Raw genomic sequence first — 15,940 nt, forward strand, 5'->3', positions numbered from 1 at the left:
GATCTGCCTACGTGTTTACTAGTGTCTTTGCTGCTTATCCTTCCATCTGGGTTCCATTTATTGTTTTCAGAACATACGTTCTGTCAAGGCCTCTAAGAAAGTCTGTTGGCAATACGTATTCTTCACATGGGGTTTCCCAGGTGGCACTAGTGGTAAAGAATTTGCCTGTCAGTACAGGAGACATGGGTTCCAAACCTGGATCTAAAAGATCCCCTGGAGGAGAAAATGGCACCCCACCTCAGTATTCTTGCCTGCGGAATCCCATAGACAGAGGAACCTGGCTGGCTACAGTCCATGGGGCTGCAGAGTTCTATGCAACTGAGCACTATTTCTCACCTACGGCAGCCTTTCTCTTGAACGATAGTGCAGCTGGGTATGGACCTCTAGGCTTGCAGTCACTTTCTTTCAGGGCTGTGAAGATAGTATTCCTTTTCTTCTGGCTCCTGTGTCTAGTCTGTGTTGCTTTAAGACCGCTTTGTCTTTGGCCTCCTGTAGTTCTTTCAAAATGCTGTGTCTAGGTATGTATCTATATCCATCCTTACTTTATTCTGCTTAAAACTCACAGTGCTCACATCTGAGGTTGTATTGCTTTCATCACTTCTGGGAGTTTCTCTTCTAATTACCGTGTTGCCTGTCTGCCTTCTTTCATTCTCTGTGTCCTTTCTTCCTGTGTCGCCCACTTCGATTATTCGTGCTGGCTGTGCTGTACGAATGCCTGCATCATCAGGCTGCTTCGCACTTTGCCTCCAAGTCTCGAGTACATGAGAGCTGATGTCTGTGGTGCCTTCTGGGAAATGCCTGGAATTATTCTCTAATTCCTCGTTCTCTCAGGCTGTGCCTCATCTGCTGTCTGTATTTTTTACTGTCCAGTGGGTTTTTAATTTCAGTGGCTGTATTATTACTAGGCTTTTCCTCTCAAATCTTTTTTTCTCGTGTCTTACATTTTTTTGTGAGTTTTCAGTTCCTTCTTATTTGCTTTTAATCAAGTAAACCGTAATTCTCTGGTGTTTAACATTTCGATCTGTTCCTGAAGTTCTTGGGGAATGGTGCATGATCCCGTGGACGTGCTGTGGACTCGTGGTGGATTGCTTTCCCGGCGATGTTCTGGGAGTTTTGACGCATAAGTTCGTTTCTGGCAGAGCTATTCTTACCTTGGGGACTCGGTGTAGCTTTGTTTGAGAGTGTATCCCACCAGGGTGGCCCTGTGTTTTCATCTACCAGCCTAGAACTACCTTTTATTGTAACTCAGGAAGTTTTTGGAGAATTCTAGGGGTGTAAATCTGAACTCCACTCTACTACCCCCAAGCCTGTGTGAAAGCTGGCATGCAGCCATGAATTCCTCACTGGGGACTGTTTTCCCTGACCTGACCCTGGCTGGGACATTAGCTCAATCATCTCCCTGTCCTAAAGAGTGTGAGGTTTTTCTGGTCTGCCTTGTAATTGAATGCATAGCCCTTTGAGGGTCTTTGTGTAAGCAGCACCTCGGCTGTAACTCTCTGCCTTATGCAGAGAAGCCTCGTCTCTTGTCGGGAGCGGCGAGGGGGTGGTATTTAGGAGCACAGCTGTAGGTCACTACCTCTGACAGATGTGTCCCTGCGTCCCCTCTCAGGAGCCCTGGCTTGTGCCTCTGGCACATGGCTCTTGCCCACGGCTGTGGTTTCCACTCCCTGGGGGATTCCTGGTTTGGGGGAGCAGAGCTCTGCAAGTGAAATGTGTAATATGTTTTGTGCAGTGTTTTTGTGATAGGAGGTTTTTTTTCAGGTGATGAGCTGCCATATTGCCAAAAATAGCTCTGTGTGGTGCTGAGCAGTTCTGCCTACCTCGTGATCAATACTTAATGAACGGGGTGTAATTTTAGGCTTCCAGAGAGGGTCCTCGCCACCACATGACTCAGACTACCTTTGTGCCGGAGTTGTATATTGGTAACCTTTGGACAGAGCATCCACAGCTGAAAGAAAGTATAAAACCACTAGCCTGATGCAGAATCATTTTCCTGATCAGATTATCTCAGCTTTAAAAATGGGCACAAAAAAACATTGGTGGCCAGTAATTAGCTTTGTGAAATATCTAAAAAATCAGACCCTCTTTTCTACACAGACTCTGGCCAAATGGGAGGCCTTTAATGTCGTCTACAGCATCCCATCTGTTAGAACTGGACAGAGGGGCCCTAGTGAGGGGGTGCCGTCTCCCAGGCTGGTTTGTATCTGGTTGGACCGAGATGTCAGCTTATCCCTGTTTCCTCGGGCCAGTTAAGAATTGAGTGTCAACTGTGTGTCCTCTTCTCCCGTTCCCTGGAGAGAAAGTGGATTATCACTATAAGCTCAGGGGCAGAAACAAACAGAGCTGAAATCCAGACCCCTTTCTGAATCTTCTTGTAGGGTTTGGAAGCAGGCAGACGCTGGCTCCTTGGTGCATGTAGGCTTCCTGGATCTTCTTGTAGGGTTTGGAAGCAGGCTGACGCTGGCTCCTTGGTGCATGTAGGCTTCCTGGAGTGTAGCTCATCTTCCCTGTGTCTGTGCAGGAGACCCTTGGGCATCTCCTGCTGCTGGCTGCCTGGCCCCTTAGCTTTCTGCTGCCAGCCATGGGCTCTCTAGTTGGTTGTGTCCTGTTTCCATCTGCCAGTTGTTTAACATCCTTCAAAATAGGGGATCTTCATCGGGAACTAAGATTGGACCTCCAGGGACTTCGAACAGGCCTTTCAGATGGCGTGCCTGTGTGCTTTTGGAGGCTCTATGATCAGATGATGTGAAGCAGGTGGGCTGCCGCATCCGCAGGATGGTCGGGGCAGCTCGTCTCCTCTGGGCCTGTGGGCGACCCATGGCTTGCTGAACGAGGTGACCAATTGGCTGTTTGCCTTCTTCAGGATTGATGAAACCCATAATGCCCCCGGATTCCCTTAGTGGGACTGCCTGTCGCTCTGAGGACCAGAGCTGTGTGCCCCCGCTGCCAGAAAGGAAGGTGACCGCCATAGACCCCGCCCCCGTGTGGAGCCCCGAGGGTTACATGGCGTTGCAGAGCAAGGGCTACTCGCTGCCCCACCCGAAATCCAGCGACAATTTGGCCATGGACATGCATGTCAGGTGAGGTGACGCTTGGTCCTGCTGCCTTGCAGCTGAAGGAGGAATCTTGGTCCTCAGTGAGATGGGCTCTGGGAGGAGGCCGTCCTGGGAGACACCGCCCTCAGGAAAGGGGCGCCTTGAGAGAGACCAGTGTGCTCTGGGAAAGGAGAGTGAGACGAGGATGGCTGGGTGCTTTCATGTGAGAGGCTCCGATGGTGACTGAAGGTCCAGGAGGAATCCTGGGGTCAGAGGCAGAACCTTGGGCCAGGGCCGTGGGGTGGGGTTGAGCATGTGTGTTACGGCTCCTTCCTGTGAAAGTAAGGTGAGCTGGCTCTGCCGGCCCAGCACCCCAGACTCTTCTCGGACTTTCCGGCTCCAGCGTGTTTGAACCAGAGGATACCCAGCTGTTCGTGGAGTCCGCCAGCCACTGATCATCACTCTGGACTCCAGGGGCCGCCACCAGCCCATGGCCCAGCATCTCTGAGGCCTGTTTAAAGATAGAGCGAATGTTCGTGCCTTTGTTTTTTTCTTTTTCGTTTAAAAAAAAAAATTTTTTTTTTTTAAACTGTGTTCAGCGTGGAAACCAGGAACCAGGCTCCAATCACATTGACTGATTTTTCTGGTTCCTTTTCAGGAGTGAAAGCTCTTACTCTGCCTCCCCCGGAAGGTCAGGGGGCGTGAGTGCCCAGCGCGAGCTCCTTGAGGAGAGAGGGCAGGAGTACTTGAGCGCTTCTGACAAGAAGGCCCCAGCAGACTGTGACTCCCGTGTCTCCTCTCAGAGAGTAGGCCAGGAGCTTTTGTTTCCACCCCAAGAAAATGGTCAGGAAGCAGGCACTCCTGTGAGTCACACCCCAAACCTCAGGTGCTCCCCACTGGAGCCTGACTTTGCCCCCACGGAGAAAAAGCCCGAGTATGGTGACTGGGATGTGAACCACCAGTCAAAGGTTGCCGACCCAGACGCTGCGGTTGAGAAGGAGGTACCGCGGGAGGAGCCACCCTTCAGCGTCTCCTCCTGGGAGAAGGAAGGGAGCCCAAGCAAGCCGCCGGCTCTGGAGCCTGAGTGGACGCCAGAAGCCCGGGGCACCAGCAGCCAGCACCCAGAGCAGACCAGCAGGACCCGTAGGTCCGGCCCCATCAAGAAACCTGTCTTGAAGGCCCTCAAGGTGGAGGACAAGGAGAAGGAGCTCGAGAAAGTAAAGCCGGAACTGGCAGAGGGGAACACCCGCCTGGCCCGGGAGACGGGGCCTGTCCGTGAAGTGGCTGAGGATGAGGACCAAGAGAACGACCCCGCACTGGCCAGTGTGGCCCTGGCCACCTCAGAGGACCAGGGCTCAGCCCGTGGCAGCTTGGGCCGTGAGGCCAGCTGTCCCGAGGAGGACAACAAGCCTGATGGTGCCCCAGAGGCCAGACCCTCCAGGGAGGCCAGCCACACACCCCCGACCAAGAGGAATAACTGGATCTTTATTGACGAGGAGCAAGCCTTTGGGGGCCGGGGGCCAGCCCGGGGCCGAGGCCGCGGGTTCCGAGAGTTCACCTTCCGCGGGCGTCCCACTGGTAGCGGCCTGTGTGGCGGGGGCGTCCTTGGGGCACGGGGCCTCTACAGCGGCAGTCAGAGGAGTGGCCGGGGCCGGGGGCCGCGGGAGTTTGGGCCGCCGGATGACTTCCCCCGGGCCAAGCCCCGGCGGAGGATTGCCAGCGAGACCCACAGCGAGGGCTCTGAGTACGAGGAGCTTCCCAAGCGGCGGCGGCAGCGAGGCACCGAGCCTGGGGATGAGGGCACGCTCCCAGAGCGGGAGGAGGCCACGGGAAGGAAGGGCGACTTCAGGGAGTCCTGGCGGTCCGGCAGGATGCACCCCGAGGACCACGGTGGGCCTGAGGCCAAGAACCGAGGCCCCCGGGCCTTCGGGCGTGCCCTGCCCCCGCGCCTGAGCAACTGTGCATACAGCCGGAGAACCTTCGCGGCCAAGGAGGTGGCCCCTTGGCCCAGCCGGGGTCCTGGCGCCTCCTGGCAGGAGCCTGGCCCCCCTGATGCGTGCGGGGCCCGGCGGCCCTTAGACAGAGACTATATCCCAGACGCCTATAGACGCCCCGACGCCTTGGGCTCCCGGGGCTTCGAGGATGGCCGCCTGGAGGACCGGAGGGCCTTCTTCCAAGATGACCATGCTGCAGAGTCCGAAAACACAGAGAACCGGCCCTTCCGGCGAAGGCGGCCCCCACGCCAGGACAAGCCGCCCCGCTTCCGGCGCCTCCGGCAAGAACGGGAGGCCCTGGGCCTGTGGGGGCCGGAGGACGAGCCACCTCTGGTGGCCGGCCAGTGGCCGGGCCGTCCCAGACCCTGCCCTGGGGACAGGAGCAGCGCCTCAGGCCGCAGGTCCCCTGAGCTCGCCTATCAGAACTCCTCCGACCATGCCAATGAGGAGTGGGAGACGGCCTCTGAGAGCAGCGACTTCAGTGAGAGGCGGGAGCGGCGGGCCGGCCCCGAGCTGGACCCCCAGGCTGATGGCGGCCCCCCTGGGGTGAGCGCAGGCGAGAAGAAGGAGCTGGCCAAGCGGAGCTTCTCAGGCCAGAGACCCCTGGTGGACAGGCAGACCCGGAAGCTGGAGCCGGGAGGGTTTGGGGAGAAGTCTGTTAGGCCAGGTGGCGGTGACACTTCTCCCCGCTATGAGAGTCATCAGAACGGGACGCCTCTGAAAGCCAAAAGGTAAACCAGAAGCAGAGTCCCGGGTTCTTTCTTGTCCCTATGGTTCTGTCAGCCGGTGTTTCCGGCAGCACCTCACGCATGCTATCCCGCCGTGTGTCAGGGCCCCGACTCCTCCCCTCTCGTTGTGCTCCAGGGCGACCGCCCACCGAGGCCATCGTGTGTGGGCACCTCCATCATTGGCTCTCACCCTGCTGTCTGCTTCTCTGGGGTGTGTTGTTGTTGCTTCAGAACCGAGACCAGAGGCCCCGTCCGGTGGTCCCCTGGAGTGGCTGTCCCAGTACCACTCCAGGGTTCAGTCTCCATATGTCTTCTCGGAGTCCAGCCAAAGGGCCACCACCACACGGTTGGGGTCGCTCCCTGTGCGTGGCGCCTGGTGAGCACTGGTCTGTTCCCCAGACTCCTCGGCCCCTGACTGTGCCAGGCAGTTTCTTCACTGGGGCATTGCTGGCCTCCTGGCTGTACAGAGAGATCTTCCCTGAGTGCCTTTGCTTTTCCACAAAAGATAAGCAACCCCACCCCGGGGATAACGCCCACACTTGGTGATAGCCAGGCAGTAAACAGGGGCTGTTTACTGTTACCGAGGCCCAAAGGGCGCCTCTCCAGACTCAGAGGCGTTGAGGTGGGTGCCCTGTGCTCGGTGTCTGCTCGCTGCCCACAGCTGGCCCGGGATCAGGGTAGGGGCAGACCCCGTGCAGCCCACATCCCTGATGTGGCTCTGGCCCCGCCCAGGTGCCGAGGAAGACAATTATCCTACTTCCCAGCCTCCTCAAGGGTTCAGGGCACAGAGGCCTGGCCTGTAGTTCACTCGTATCTCTGAACAAGGCGCCACAGGAGAATGTGGGTTCTTGTCGGTGTGGATCTGGAGGAGCTTTCTAGGCCCCAGATGCCAAGACCTGGCTTTCCTTCTGGTTTCTGCCCCAGGGGACTGGCAGTGGAGCGAGGCCTGGGCTCCCTCTGCGGCCCAGTTCTAAGCCTTGCCCCTTATCTCTCTTCTGTAGCCCTACTGGGTGTGGTAGGCAAAGGGAAAGGACAGGAGTACTAGCCAGGGGAGAGGGTGAGGACAGAGCAGCTTTCCCAGGGTCTTTGCTGGAGCAGTGGTCTGGGGCAGCCTCCCCACAGGCTCGAGACAGCATGTAACCAGCCACCCCTTCTGCTGGGTGGAGGGGACAGCTGGAGGGAATGACGGAGACCAGGGCTGAGCTTGGGTGTGTGCTGGGCGTGTATGCAGCTTCACCTTCTTGGGCCACTTCTGAGCTGACGAGATCTTCCTTCCTCTCTAGGTCCCCAGACGAGGCCTTGCCTGGAGGTCTTGGCTGCAGCAGTGGGGGCGGCCACTACACCCTGGAGCGGGCAACTCGCGCTGCCACTGACGTCCCCGAAGCTTCCTGTGAGGAGGCGGAGAAGGAGGCCAGGCTGGCCGCCCAGAGGTCAGGCGAGCAGGGAGAGACCGTGAAACCGTTCGACCTGAGCTACGGACGTGAGTGTCAGCTCACATCTCCAGGGGAAGGAGGGTCCAGGTGAAATGGGGGAGGTGGGCATGGCCACCGCCGTGGGCTGCTGAGTTTGCCCTTTGCTGAATATCGTAGGTTCTGGGCACATACGTACTGGGTTAAGAGCAAAACAGGAAGGATTCCTGCCCTTGTGTTGCTCACAGCTCTGCTGCACTCCCGTAACACCCCTGCAGTGTCTCAGTTTTAAAGATGGGAAGCTGAGCCCCAGAGAAGCTGAGTGGTTTATCCAGGGTCACACAGCTGGTTAGGAGTAGAGCTGGGACTTAGGTGTGTGTGTCTCTGAGGCCTGTTTTCTTAACTGTGACCTGTTTGGTTTGAGATAACAGTGCATTGCAGGGTTGTGAGAAGGGTGTAGAAATCCTCGCTGGGTTTCCTAGAGCCTGGTGATGGTGAATATGCTGAGGCCCAAGCCAGCTAAGCCCCTGGCCTTTTGAGCTGACTCAGTGCTTAGATATCAGGTGTCTGTAGGGTTAGGTTATCCTTAGCTTTCAGTAAATGAAACCATTGCCCTTCCTTGTGAATCTTGGTTCAGATGCCATCATTGAAAATTGCGGATCCAGCCCTGGGGAAGAGAGTGAGGTGGGCTCTCTGGTGGGCGAAGGCTTCATTGAAGTCCTGACCAAGAAGCAGCGCCGCCTGCTGGAGGAGGAGAGGAGAAAGAAGGAGCAAGCCGTGCAGGTGCGGGGCGTGCTGTGAGGGGGCACGGGCGCGCTGTGAGGGGGATGCGGCGCGCTGTGAGGGGGCACAGGGTGCGCTGTGAGGGGGCACGCGGCGTGCTGTGAGGGGCACGGGGCGTGCTGTGAGGGGGCACGGGGCGCGCTGTGAGGGGGCACGGGGCTGGGACGCAGGGACACCTGTAGCCTGTGGCGTCAGAGTGTTCTGAATTCGGGCTGGGAGAGGAAGAAAGGCATGCTTGTCAGCAGGTGCTTCCTCCCAGGGCCCACTGTCACTGTGCTCCATGGGATAGATGGTGTGATTTCCCTGGTCTCAGAGGGTAACTGATCCTTGGTGACACCAGCTGAAACGGGCTGAGCAGGACACAGACCTCTGTTAGCTCCTGAAGTCCAGCCTACTTCTCCTGTAGTCTCAGATCTCAGCCCACTGAGCACTTGCAGGGGTGGTTTGGTCGGCACTGCAGTTCCCACGTGGTTGAGGTCTTAACCGACGGTTGGTGAATTCTCTGGAGCAGTTTCCGGGTGTGGTTTTGGAGCCCACAGTCGTCTTCCTGGGGGGAACTCATTTTTCTTGTCTGCCATCGAGGCTGGACTGTATCACCCTCTTCTCCGTAGGTTCCTGTCAAAGGCCGAAGTCTCTCCTCTCGAATTCCTCCTCGGTTTGCAAAGAAGCAGAACAACCTGTGCCTGGAGCAGGGCGATGGGCCTGTGCCCAGCAGCAGCCTGGGCACCGAGATCTGGGAGAGCAGCAGCCAGGGTAAGAGCTTGTGTTCGGCCCTCGGGCCGCCTCCCAGGCTTGGGGCCCTTCTCAGGGAGGGCTCTGCCCTGGGGCCATGAGCATAGGCACAGCACTGCTTGTCTCCTGGCTTCCTCTGTCTGGGGTTAATGCCGCCTGAGCACCACGTGCTGCTGCAGCCTCTGAGCAGATGTCAGAGTTTCCCTGCCTGAAGCGTGGTGGCAAGCAGAGCATTCCGCATCCAGTGACAGGAAAGAGTGGTCCCCACCCCGCCTGGCCGAGGTCGCTCAGCAGTTGGTTTGACTGTTGCCCACGTCAGCTATCCTTCCTTCTTGCCTTGCGGGCGAGGAGCAGACGCCTGTTTGGGAGAACAGGAGTCCGGAGCTTTCCCGTCTGTGCTGCGCGCCCTTTCCTTGCCAGAAGGAGGTTTCTGTCAACTCCTCTCCAAATGTTGTCTTAGACTTGAAACCAGGCTAGGGTGTCCCTTAATCTATAGAAAACCTCTTTCCCTGAAGCTAAGAAAATTTCTTATCCAGTGGCATTTTTCTGATAATCTTTCAGTTTAAAATACAAAACCATTTGAGCAGATTGTTCTTGAGTTCCTGCTTTGGGCAAGGCCTTGCAGGGCGGGCAGCAGGAACTTGGTGAAATCATCCATCGCTAGCTCTTTTATTCAGAGCAGCGGAGGCTTCCGGAGTGAAGTGACAACTCTGGAGCCACGTGACAGACACCCAAGAGCCTGGGTTCTGAGCCTGATTCTCTCAATTTTACCACATGGCCTGTCTTCATGTTTCTGATTAAAACCTTGATTCTAACACATTTCAATGTAATATTGGGAAATTGTCAACTCTGATTGAAAGTAAAATAGCCTTTTAGTAAATTTTGGTGTCAGTCAGTTTGGTTTTGTGAGAGTGGTGGGTGTCACAGCGTAAATGTCCAAAAATACATACCTTGGTCAAGCAGGGTGGACCAACTCAGGAGTTGCCCTTGGCCATCAAGGCTTTCCCTCCTGGATTGTGCAATGTCTTGTGGTTGCTCAGACCAGGGGTGTGTGGGTGGCTTCAGAAGGGCCCTGGATCTTGGAAAAGAGCTTGGGAGGTTTTGTGCACACAGACAGGGTCTGTGACTTTTGTTGGATTCTTAAGAATGGTTGAGCTAACAACAGTTGGGTAATAATCAGCTTGACTTGTTTAAAGACTTGTAGCTGCTGCTAAGCTGCTAAGTCACTTTAGTCGTGTCTGACTCTGTGCCATAGACGGCAGCCTGCCAGGCTCCCCTGTCCCTGGGATTCTCCAGGCAAGAACACTGGAGTGGGTTGCCATTTCCTTCTCCAGTGCATGAAAGTCAAAAGGGAAAGTGAAGTCTCTCAGTCGTATCCGACTCTTAGCAGCCTACCAGGCTCCTCCATCCATGGGATTTTCCAGGCAAGAGTACTAGAGTGGGTTGCCATTGCCTTCTCCATCAAAGACTTGTAGAGAGATGCCAATTTGTAGAAATAAATAGTTGGCTTATGTGAAAAAAGCTTTACCACAGCAGAGGTAGTGATACGGAGCTCTAGTCCCTATGAGTGAGAAGTTGCTGGTGTGTTTACCTGGAGCTCATCATCCATGAAATCTTGGGAAGCGCATTTATGGACATGTTTCTGGGGACATTGGGAAGTCGAGTGAAGGTGTCAGACTGAGGAGGGAGGTGGTTTGGAGACTGGAGTTTGTGTGAGCTGCCCGTGGTCGTGTTTCTGGCTTGGTGGCTCCTCTTTGATGTCCTGACTCTGTCTTCCTCCTCGGCAGCCCTCCCCCTTCAGGCCTCAACCAGTGACTCCTGGACCAAAGCTGCCACTGCCTTCACCAGCACCGAGCCTGGCTCTGCTGAGGTGAGTGGCCCCCAGGCACCAAGCGTGTGCTCACAGCCCAGGGCCGTCGCGGCCGCCACCCAGGCTCTCCCTGGCGCCACAGTGAGCCTGGCTCATCGCTGGTCTCCAGTCTTGCTTTCAGGTGTGTGGGAAGGAGAAAGAGGGGATGGCCAGGGAGTACCCATCCTGGCTCCTTGGCGTCTGGCCGTGCTCACAGTGCAGGGGCCCACATGTACTGGGGATCACAGGCTCTGGCCGGGAGACATGTCATGCCCCAGGTCTCGTTCTGTGGGACTCAGGTACTGATTGGCCGTGTGTCCTGCACAGCAGGGCTTTAAGAGCAGCCAGGGAGACAGCGGTGTTGACCTGAGCGCCGAGTCCCGAGAGTCCTCAGCGACCTCCTCGCAGCGCAGCTCCCCATATGGCACCCTGAAGCCCGAGGAGGCAAGCGGGCCTGGCCTGGAGCCCAAGGCCGACGGCCACAAGGAGCAGACTCAAAAGCAGTCAGAGCCAAAGGTAATCTGGAGCCCGGCTCTCAGGGGCCAGGCTAGGCACAAGGGCTGGTGTCTTTTGTCTTCTTTTTTGGCTCCCAGTTCCTTGGAAGCTAGAGGTCAGGGTCACTCCAGGCTGTGTGTCTTAGCCTCTTTGCTTTTCTGTCAAGGATTCAGAACAAGGCTCGGGACAGAGCAAGGAGCACAGACCAGGACCCATCGGCAATGAGCGCTCTCTGAAAAACAGAAAGGGCTCCGAGGGGGCCGAACGGCTGCAAGGGGCTGTGGTTCCCCCTGTTAACGGGGTGGAGATTCACGTGGACTCTGTGCTCCCGGTGCCACCCATTGAATTTGGAGTCAATCCGAAGGTGAGGCTTGAAGTGCTTCTTCTACCCACTGCCCCCCAAGCCCCGTTTCTGGTGCTTGGAGAGGAAGGAGGGGCCTTTCCTGGAGGAGCAGGGTGGTAGGTGCTGGCAGCACTCGAGGCTGTTGTGGGGTGGCATCGTGGGTGAAGAGCTGCTGTGGGCTGGCCCTGTCTCCCTGCCAGTGCCAGGCAGGTTCTCAGACCAAGCAGGAAGCCAGACAGAGAAGGGGATGGCCGCCTTGCTTGGGGGCTGTCGGGGAACAGCTGGCTGTTTTGTTCACGTGGTGAACACTGCTTATTTATTTATGTGGCTGTGCTAGGTCTTAGTTGCATCACATGGAGTCTTTGATCTTAGTTGAGGCATATGGGATCTAATTCCCTGACCAGGGATTGAATCCAGGCCCCCTGTGTTGGGATCCCAGTCTTAGCCCCTGGACCACCGGGGAAGTCCCATACTGGGTTTTTTGAGTTGCTGAGGCTATGGGTCTACTTCATGTAGACAGAAGGTGAGCCAAGGTGATTTCTGTGTGCTTTGTTCCCCCTTTTTATTTCCCTAGGACTCTGATTTCAGCTTGCAGCCCGGCTCTGCCTCTGGTCCCGCGGGGAATCCAGTTGTCAAGCTTCAGGACGCATTGGCCAGTAATGTAAGTCTGTGCTTCTACCACCCAGCTCGGTTTGTGTCTTAGTGCCGTCTCTAATTCCACGTGCGTGGCAAGCTGTTCCACACGCGTGGCAAGCTGTTCCACGCCCTGGCTTTGTGCACTTGAAGTGGAGTGGTGTAACTCCTAAGGTCTGGTGTGTTTGGCACTTGGTGATTCGAAACTCTCCCGGTTCCACGGTCACACACGTTTGAGAATGCTGTGCTAAATAGACAAAGTTTCTTTACTCTGCAGTTTCTCAGAAATCCTGTGACCTGCAGGTGGGCGCTGGGCACGGCAGGAAGGGGCTCTAGCACTAGGTTTCTGACCATATTTCCAGGGCCTCTTTTCACGGTTTGGGGGAAGGGGCTGAGACAGGAACTGGGACTTCCATGCTGTGCAGCGGGGCCTGCATGCTGGCCGCCAGCTGTGCTTCTGTTGCCGAAACATGGCAGCCCTGCTGGAAGGCTGGGTCCAGGCAGGAGGGGTGTGGCTCCCCCGCCTGCAGGGGTCCCACCATGTCCTTCCCTCCAGGCCGGGCTGGCCCCCAGCATCCCCATTCTGCGGCGGGACCACCACATCCAGAGGGCCATTGGCCTCTCCCACATGTCCTTCCCCACCGCCGACCTTACTCTGAAGGTAACTCGGGGCCCAGCTTGTGAGGGGGCAAGAGCAAGCAGAGCCCACCCTAGCACACCCCCTCCCCGCACCCCGGGGCTTAGCTTGTACCGCCCCTTGCCTTCTGGGTGGTAACTTCCATCTCCCCCACCTCCTTGTTTCCGAAGATGGAGTCTGCGCGCAAGGCTTGGGAAAACTCGCCCAGCTTGCCAGAGCAGAGCTCGCCAGGAGGCGCCGGCTCGGGCCTGCAGCCCCCATCCTCCGGGGGGGCCTCCAGCGGGGTCAGCTATAGCTCCTTTGGCGGCGTCTCCATGCCCCCCGTGCCCGTGGCCTCGGTTGCACCTTCTGCATCCCTTCCAGGTACCTCTCCCCTGGTCCAGCTCAGGGATGCTTCTCCAGTCCCTCGAGGGAAATGCAGGGTCTGTAGCCCTGAGCACTCCCTGCCTTGGCCTAAGGAGCGCGTTCCCGGCTGGGAGCCACGGATTCCTGTGTGCTCTGGTCTCTGGCACTTGCTGCTCTTGGCCTCCAACCCTGGGAGGCGACAGGACTCTGTGACCTCGGCAGGGCTGTCTCACCTCCTGGAGAGAGGCCCCAGCAGAGACTCTGTCGCATGAGTAGCTGTCTGAGCCTTTCCCCCTCCTCTGAAATAGCACAGGGTCGTGAGGGCCAGGTGTGGGGTCACCATGCTGATAAGATGAGCTCACACCTGGGAAGGGTTTGTATCAACTGAGCCTCAATAAGCGGGAGCCAGTTTTACCCCAGTTGTCACTGTCCTGGTCACGGTGTCAGTGCCTGAAGGAGCCCGTGGGGATTCAGGGGGCCCAGCTGCCAGCGTCTCAGTGATGCGATTCCAATAGATCCTTCTGACCCTCCACTGTGGACTCAATAGCAGGGAGATGAAGAGGAACGTGACTGAGAGACCATGGCAGCCTCCTTTATGACCGAGCCCTTCCTGAGTGTGCGGGGTGGTGGGCAAGGCGGGAGGCCGGCTGCAGCTGTGCCTCCCCTTAGGCTGCCCAGGAGCCCGGGGCCAGCTCTGCTACGTTCCCTCCCCCACCGCTTCTCTGGACCTTCTGGGACAGTGAGACTTGATCCTGTTCCCCTGCCTCAAATTCTGTTTCTAGGCAGCCACCTGCCACCTCTCTACCTGGATGGCCATGTGTTTGCAAGTCAGCCCCGGCTGGTTCCTCAGACCATACCTCAGCAGCAGAGTTTCCAACAGGTGATGCCAGCGAGACCGGCGACCCAGGGACACGGGGGAGGGCGCAGCACGGGGCGTGATTGGCTGCTTCACGTGCCCGTTCACTGCCTGTCTCGTGTTTCGCACCCCTCACGTTACTGCCCTATGCCTGGCACGTTACAGCAGCCAGGTACTGTTTACTGAGTGAGCACGTGAGAGCCGAGGAGGAGGGACAGAGCTGAGTGCTCTGGACCACTTAGTTTCCTTTCTTGACGCTCTCCCTCCTGCACCCTAGCCGGGGAATTCACTGAAATGGAATTCTCTTTGGTGATCAGGTATCCTTCTGATGAAGAGAAGAAAGGCCTAGACTCCCAGGCATGGATGCGTTAGAAAGAGGTAGTTGTAGAAGTGAGCAGGTGTCTATGTTCACGCACAGTGGGCACACTGCTGTGCTGCCAGGGGCCGCGTGTGGGAGTCTCCTCCTGAAGCTGGTGCTGGGCCTTCCACGGGGGGTCCTGTGCCTGCAGAAACCAGGGTGAAGCACCGCCCCAGGGGCAGAGGACACGGCCCATCCTGGTCTTTTCAGAGCACATTCTTAAACATTATGTCATTTGGTTCTGCAAGGTCTCGTAACTGGGTCATACCGCACATATTCCTCTGTCTGTGGCATTTTCCATCCACCGTTTGGTTTCTGAACCTGCCTCTGTTGGCCGTGGAGCTCGGGCTTGTTTGTCCCACTGTGCAGGGTCCAGCGTAGGGACGATTGTGCTGGTTTGGGGTTGCTGCCAGTTCTCTGCTCGCTCCCGAGAAGGAAGGAAGCACAGGCAGACTGTTGAGTTCGCGTTGAGGGAGGTGTCGGCTGCCCCGGGGAGAAGGGCCAGGGTGGCGGTGAGGGGGTGCCAGTGGCGGGCTGTGAGAAGCAGCTTTCAGGGCAGCGCGGTGACCGCCCGCCTCCCGTCTGCAGGCTGCCGCTGCCCAGCAGATCCCGATTTCCCTTCACACGTCTCTGCAAGCTCAAGCCCAGCTGGGACTGAGGGGTGGGCTGCCCGTCTCCCAGTCTCAGGAGATCTTCAGCTCCTTGCAGCCCTTCAGGTGAGATGCCTGGGTTGGGGGGCTTGGTGGCTTGCCCCCAGGGCTTCCGGCCTTCCCAGTCTGTGGGGCTGGTCCCTCAGCCACTGGTTGCTGCGCGCATGTCCGAGGGGGCTGGGAGTCGGGGGTGAGCCGTGCTGTGGGCAGGGCCGCGGCCCAGCCTTGTCTTTTGTGCCCACGTCCTCCTGCCCCCTCCCTGCTCTCCCTCCTTGCTGCCCCGGCCTGCGCACTCAGTGTGTCTGTCCTGTGCTTTTGGCATCATACAGGTTTTCCTTTGTCTCATATAGCCTGTATGTTTGCCTAATACGGTGATGTTCAAACTGGGGTTCCTAGACTAGCAGCAGCAGCAGCAGCGTCTAGGAGCTTGTTGTAAATGCAGGTTCTCAGGCCCCATCCCAGCCTTCTGAGTCAGAACCCCTGGGGCTGAGCCAAGAGCCCGCGTGGGAGCAAGCGCCTGGGGTCTGAGGTGAGAGCAGCTGGCGCAGCCGCGTGCCTGACCTGCCCTTCCGTCTGCTCTCGCAGGTCTCAGGTGTACATGCACCCCAGCCTGTCGCCGCCCAGCACCATGATCCTCTCCGGAGGCACAGCCTTGAAGGCCCCCTACTCGGCGTTCCCCGGCATGCAGCCCCTGGAGATGGTGAAGCCCCAGTCCGGCTCACCCTACCAGCCCATGAGTGGGAGCCAAGCCCTGGTCTACGAGGGCCCGCTCAGCCAGGCGGCCGGGCTCGGTGCCTCCCAGATGTTGGACTCCCAGCTCCCGCAGGTCAGGAAGTCAGTCATGCCCGCTTCCAAGCCTCAGGTCTCTTTTCTTCATGACCCTTTCTCCTCATATCTTCCTCTTAACGCGCCCTGGCTTCTGTGTGGCTCATGGCCGCTGGGACTGGTGCCTGGGCTCAGGCCTGGGCCGGCTCCTCCACCCACCATGAACAGCTCCGAGACCTAGCTTCTCCTGCAGCCTCTCCCCCACCCGGGCTCAGGGGTGCTGAGTGTCCACTCTCGTGCTCACTCGTGCTTCTAGGCCCCCTAACCC

At 57.6% G+C, this 15,940-nt stretch overlaps 1 protein-coding gene across 12 annotated transcripts in view; it reads left to right on the forward strand.

Moving 5' to 3' along the window:
* Window positions 1-15,940, forward strand: part of PRRC2B (proline rich coiled-coil 2B) — an 84,424-nt gene that overhangs the window by 57,302 nt on the left and 11,182 nt on the right. For 10 of the 12 annotated variants that reach the window (XM_018056000.1, XM_018056007.1, XM_018056002.1 and 7 more), the window contains 14 exons: window positions 2,864-3,080; window positions 3,694-5,760; window positions 7,041-7,237; window positions 7,804-7,949; window positions 8,561-8,702; window positions 10,469-10,551; window positions 10,858-11,046; window positions 11,192-11,389; window positions 11,943-12,029; window positions 12,558-12,662; window positions 12,809-13,001; window positions 13,766-13,863; window positions 14,786-14,913; window positions 15,433-15,673. In XM_018056000.1, coding sequence (XP_017911489.1) covers window positions 2,864-3,080; window positions 3,694-5,760; window positions 7,041-7,237; window positions 7,804-7,949; window positions 8,561-8,702; window positions 10,469-10,551; window positions 10,858-11,046; window positions 11,192-11,389; window positions 11,943-12,029; window positions 12,558-12,662; window positions 12,809-13,001; window positions 13,766-13,863; window positions 14,786-14,913; window positions 15,433-15,673 — 4,091 coding nt within the window. Of the gene's footprint in view, window positions 1-2,863; window positions 3,081-3,693; window positions 5,761-7,040; window positions 7,238-7,803; window positions 7,950-8,560; window positions 8,703-10,468; window positions 10,552-10,857; window positions 11,047-11,191; window positions 11,390-11,942; window positions 12,030-12,557; window positions 12,663-12,808; window positions 13,002-13,765; window positions 13,864-14,156; window positions 14,218-14,785; window positions 14,914-15,432; window positions 15,674-15,940 lie in introns of those variants that run through there. The other 2 variants (XM_018056004.1, XM_018056010.1) reach the window with 2 other exon arrangements.

This window comes from Capra hircus, chromosome 11 (genome assembly GCF_001704415.2).
Source record: "Capra hircus breed San Clemente chromosome 11, ASM170441v1, whole genome shotgun sequence".
In the NCBI taxonomy this organism is placed as follows: domain Eukaryota; kingdom Metazoa; phylum Chordata; class Mammalia; order Artiodactyla; family Bovidae; genus Capra; species Capra hircus.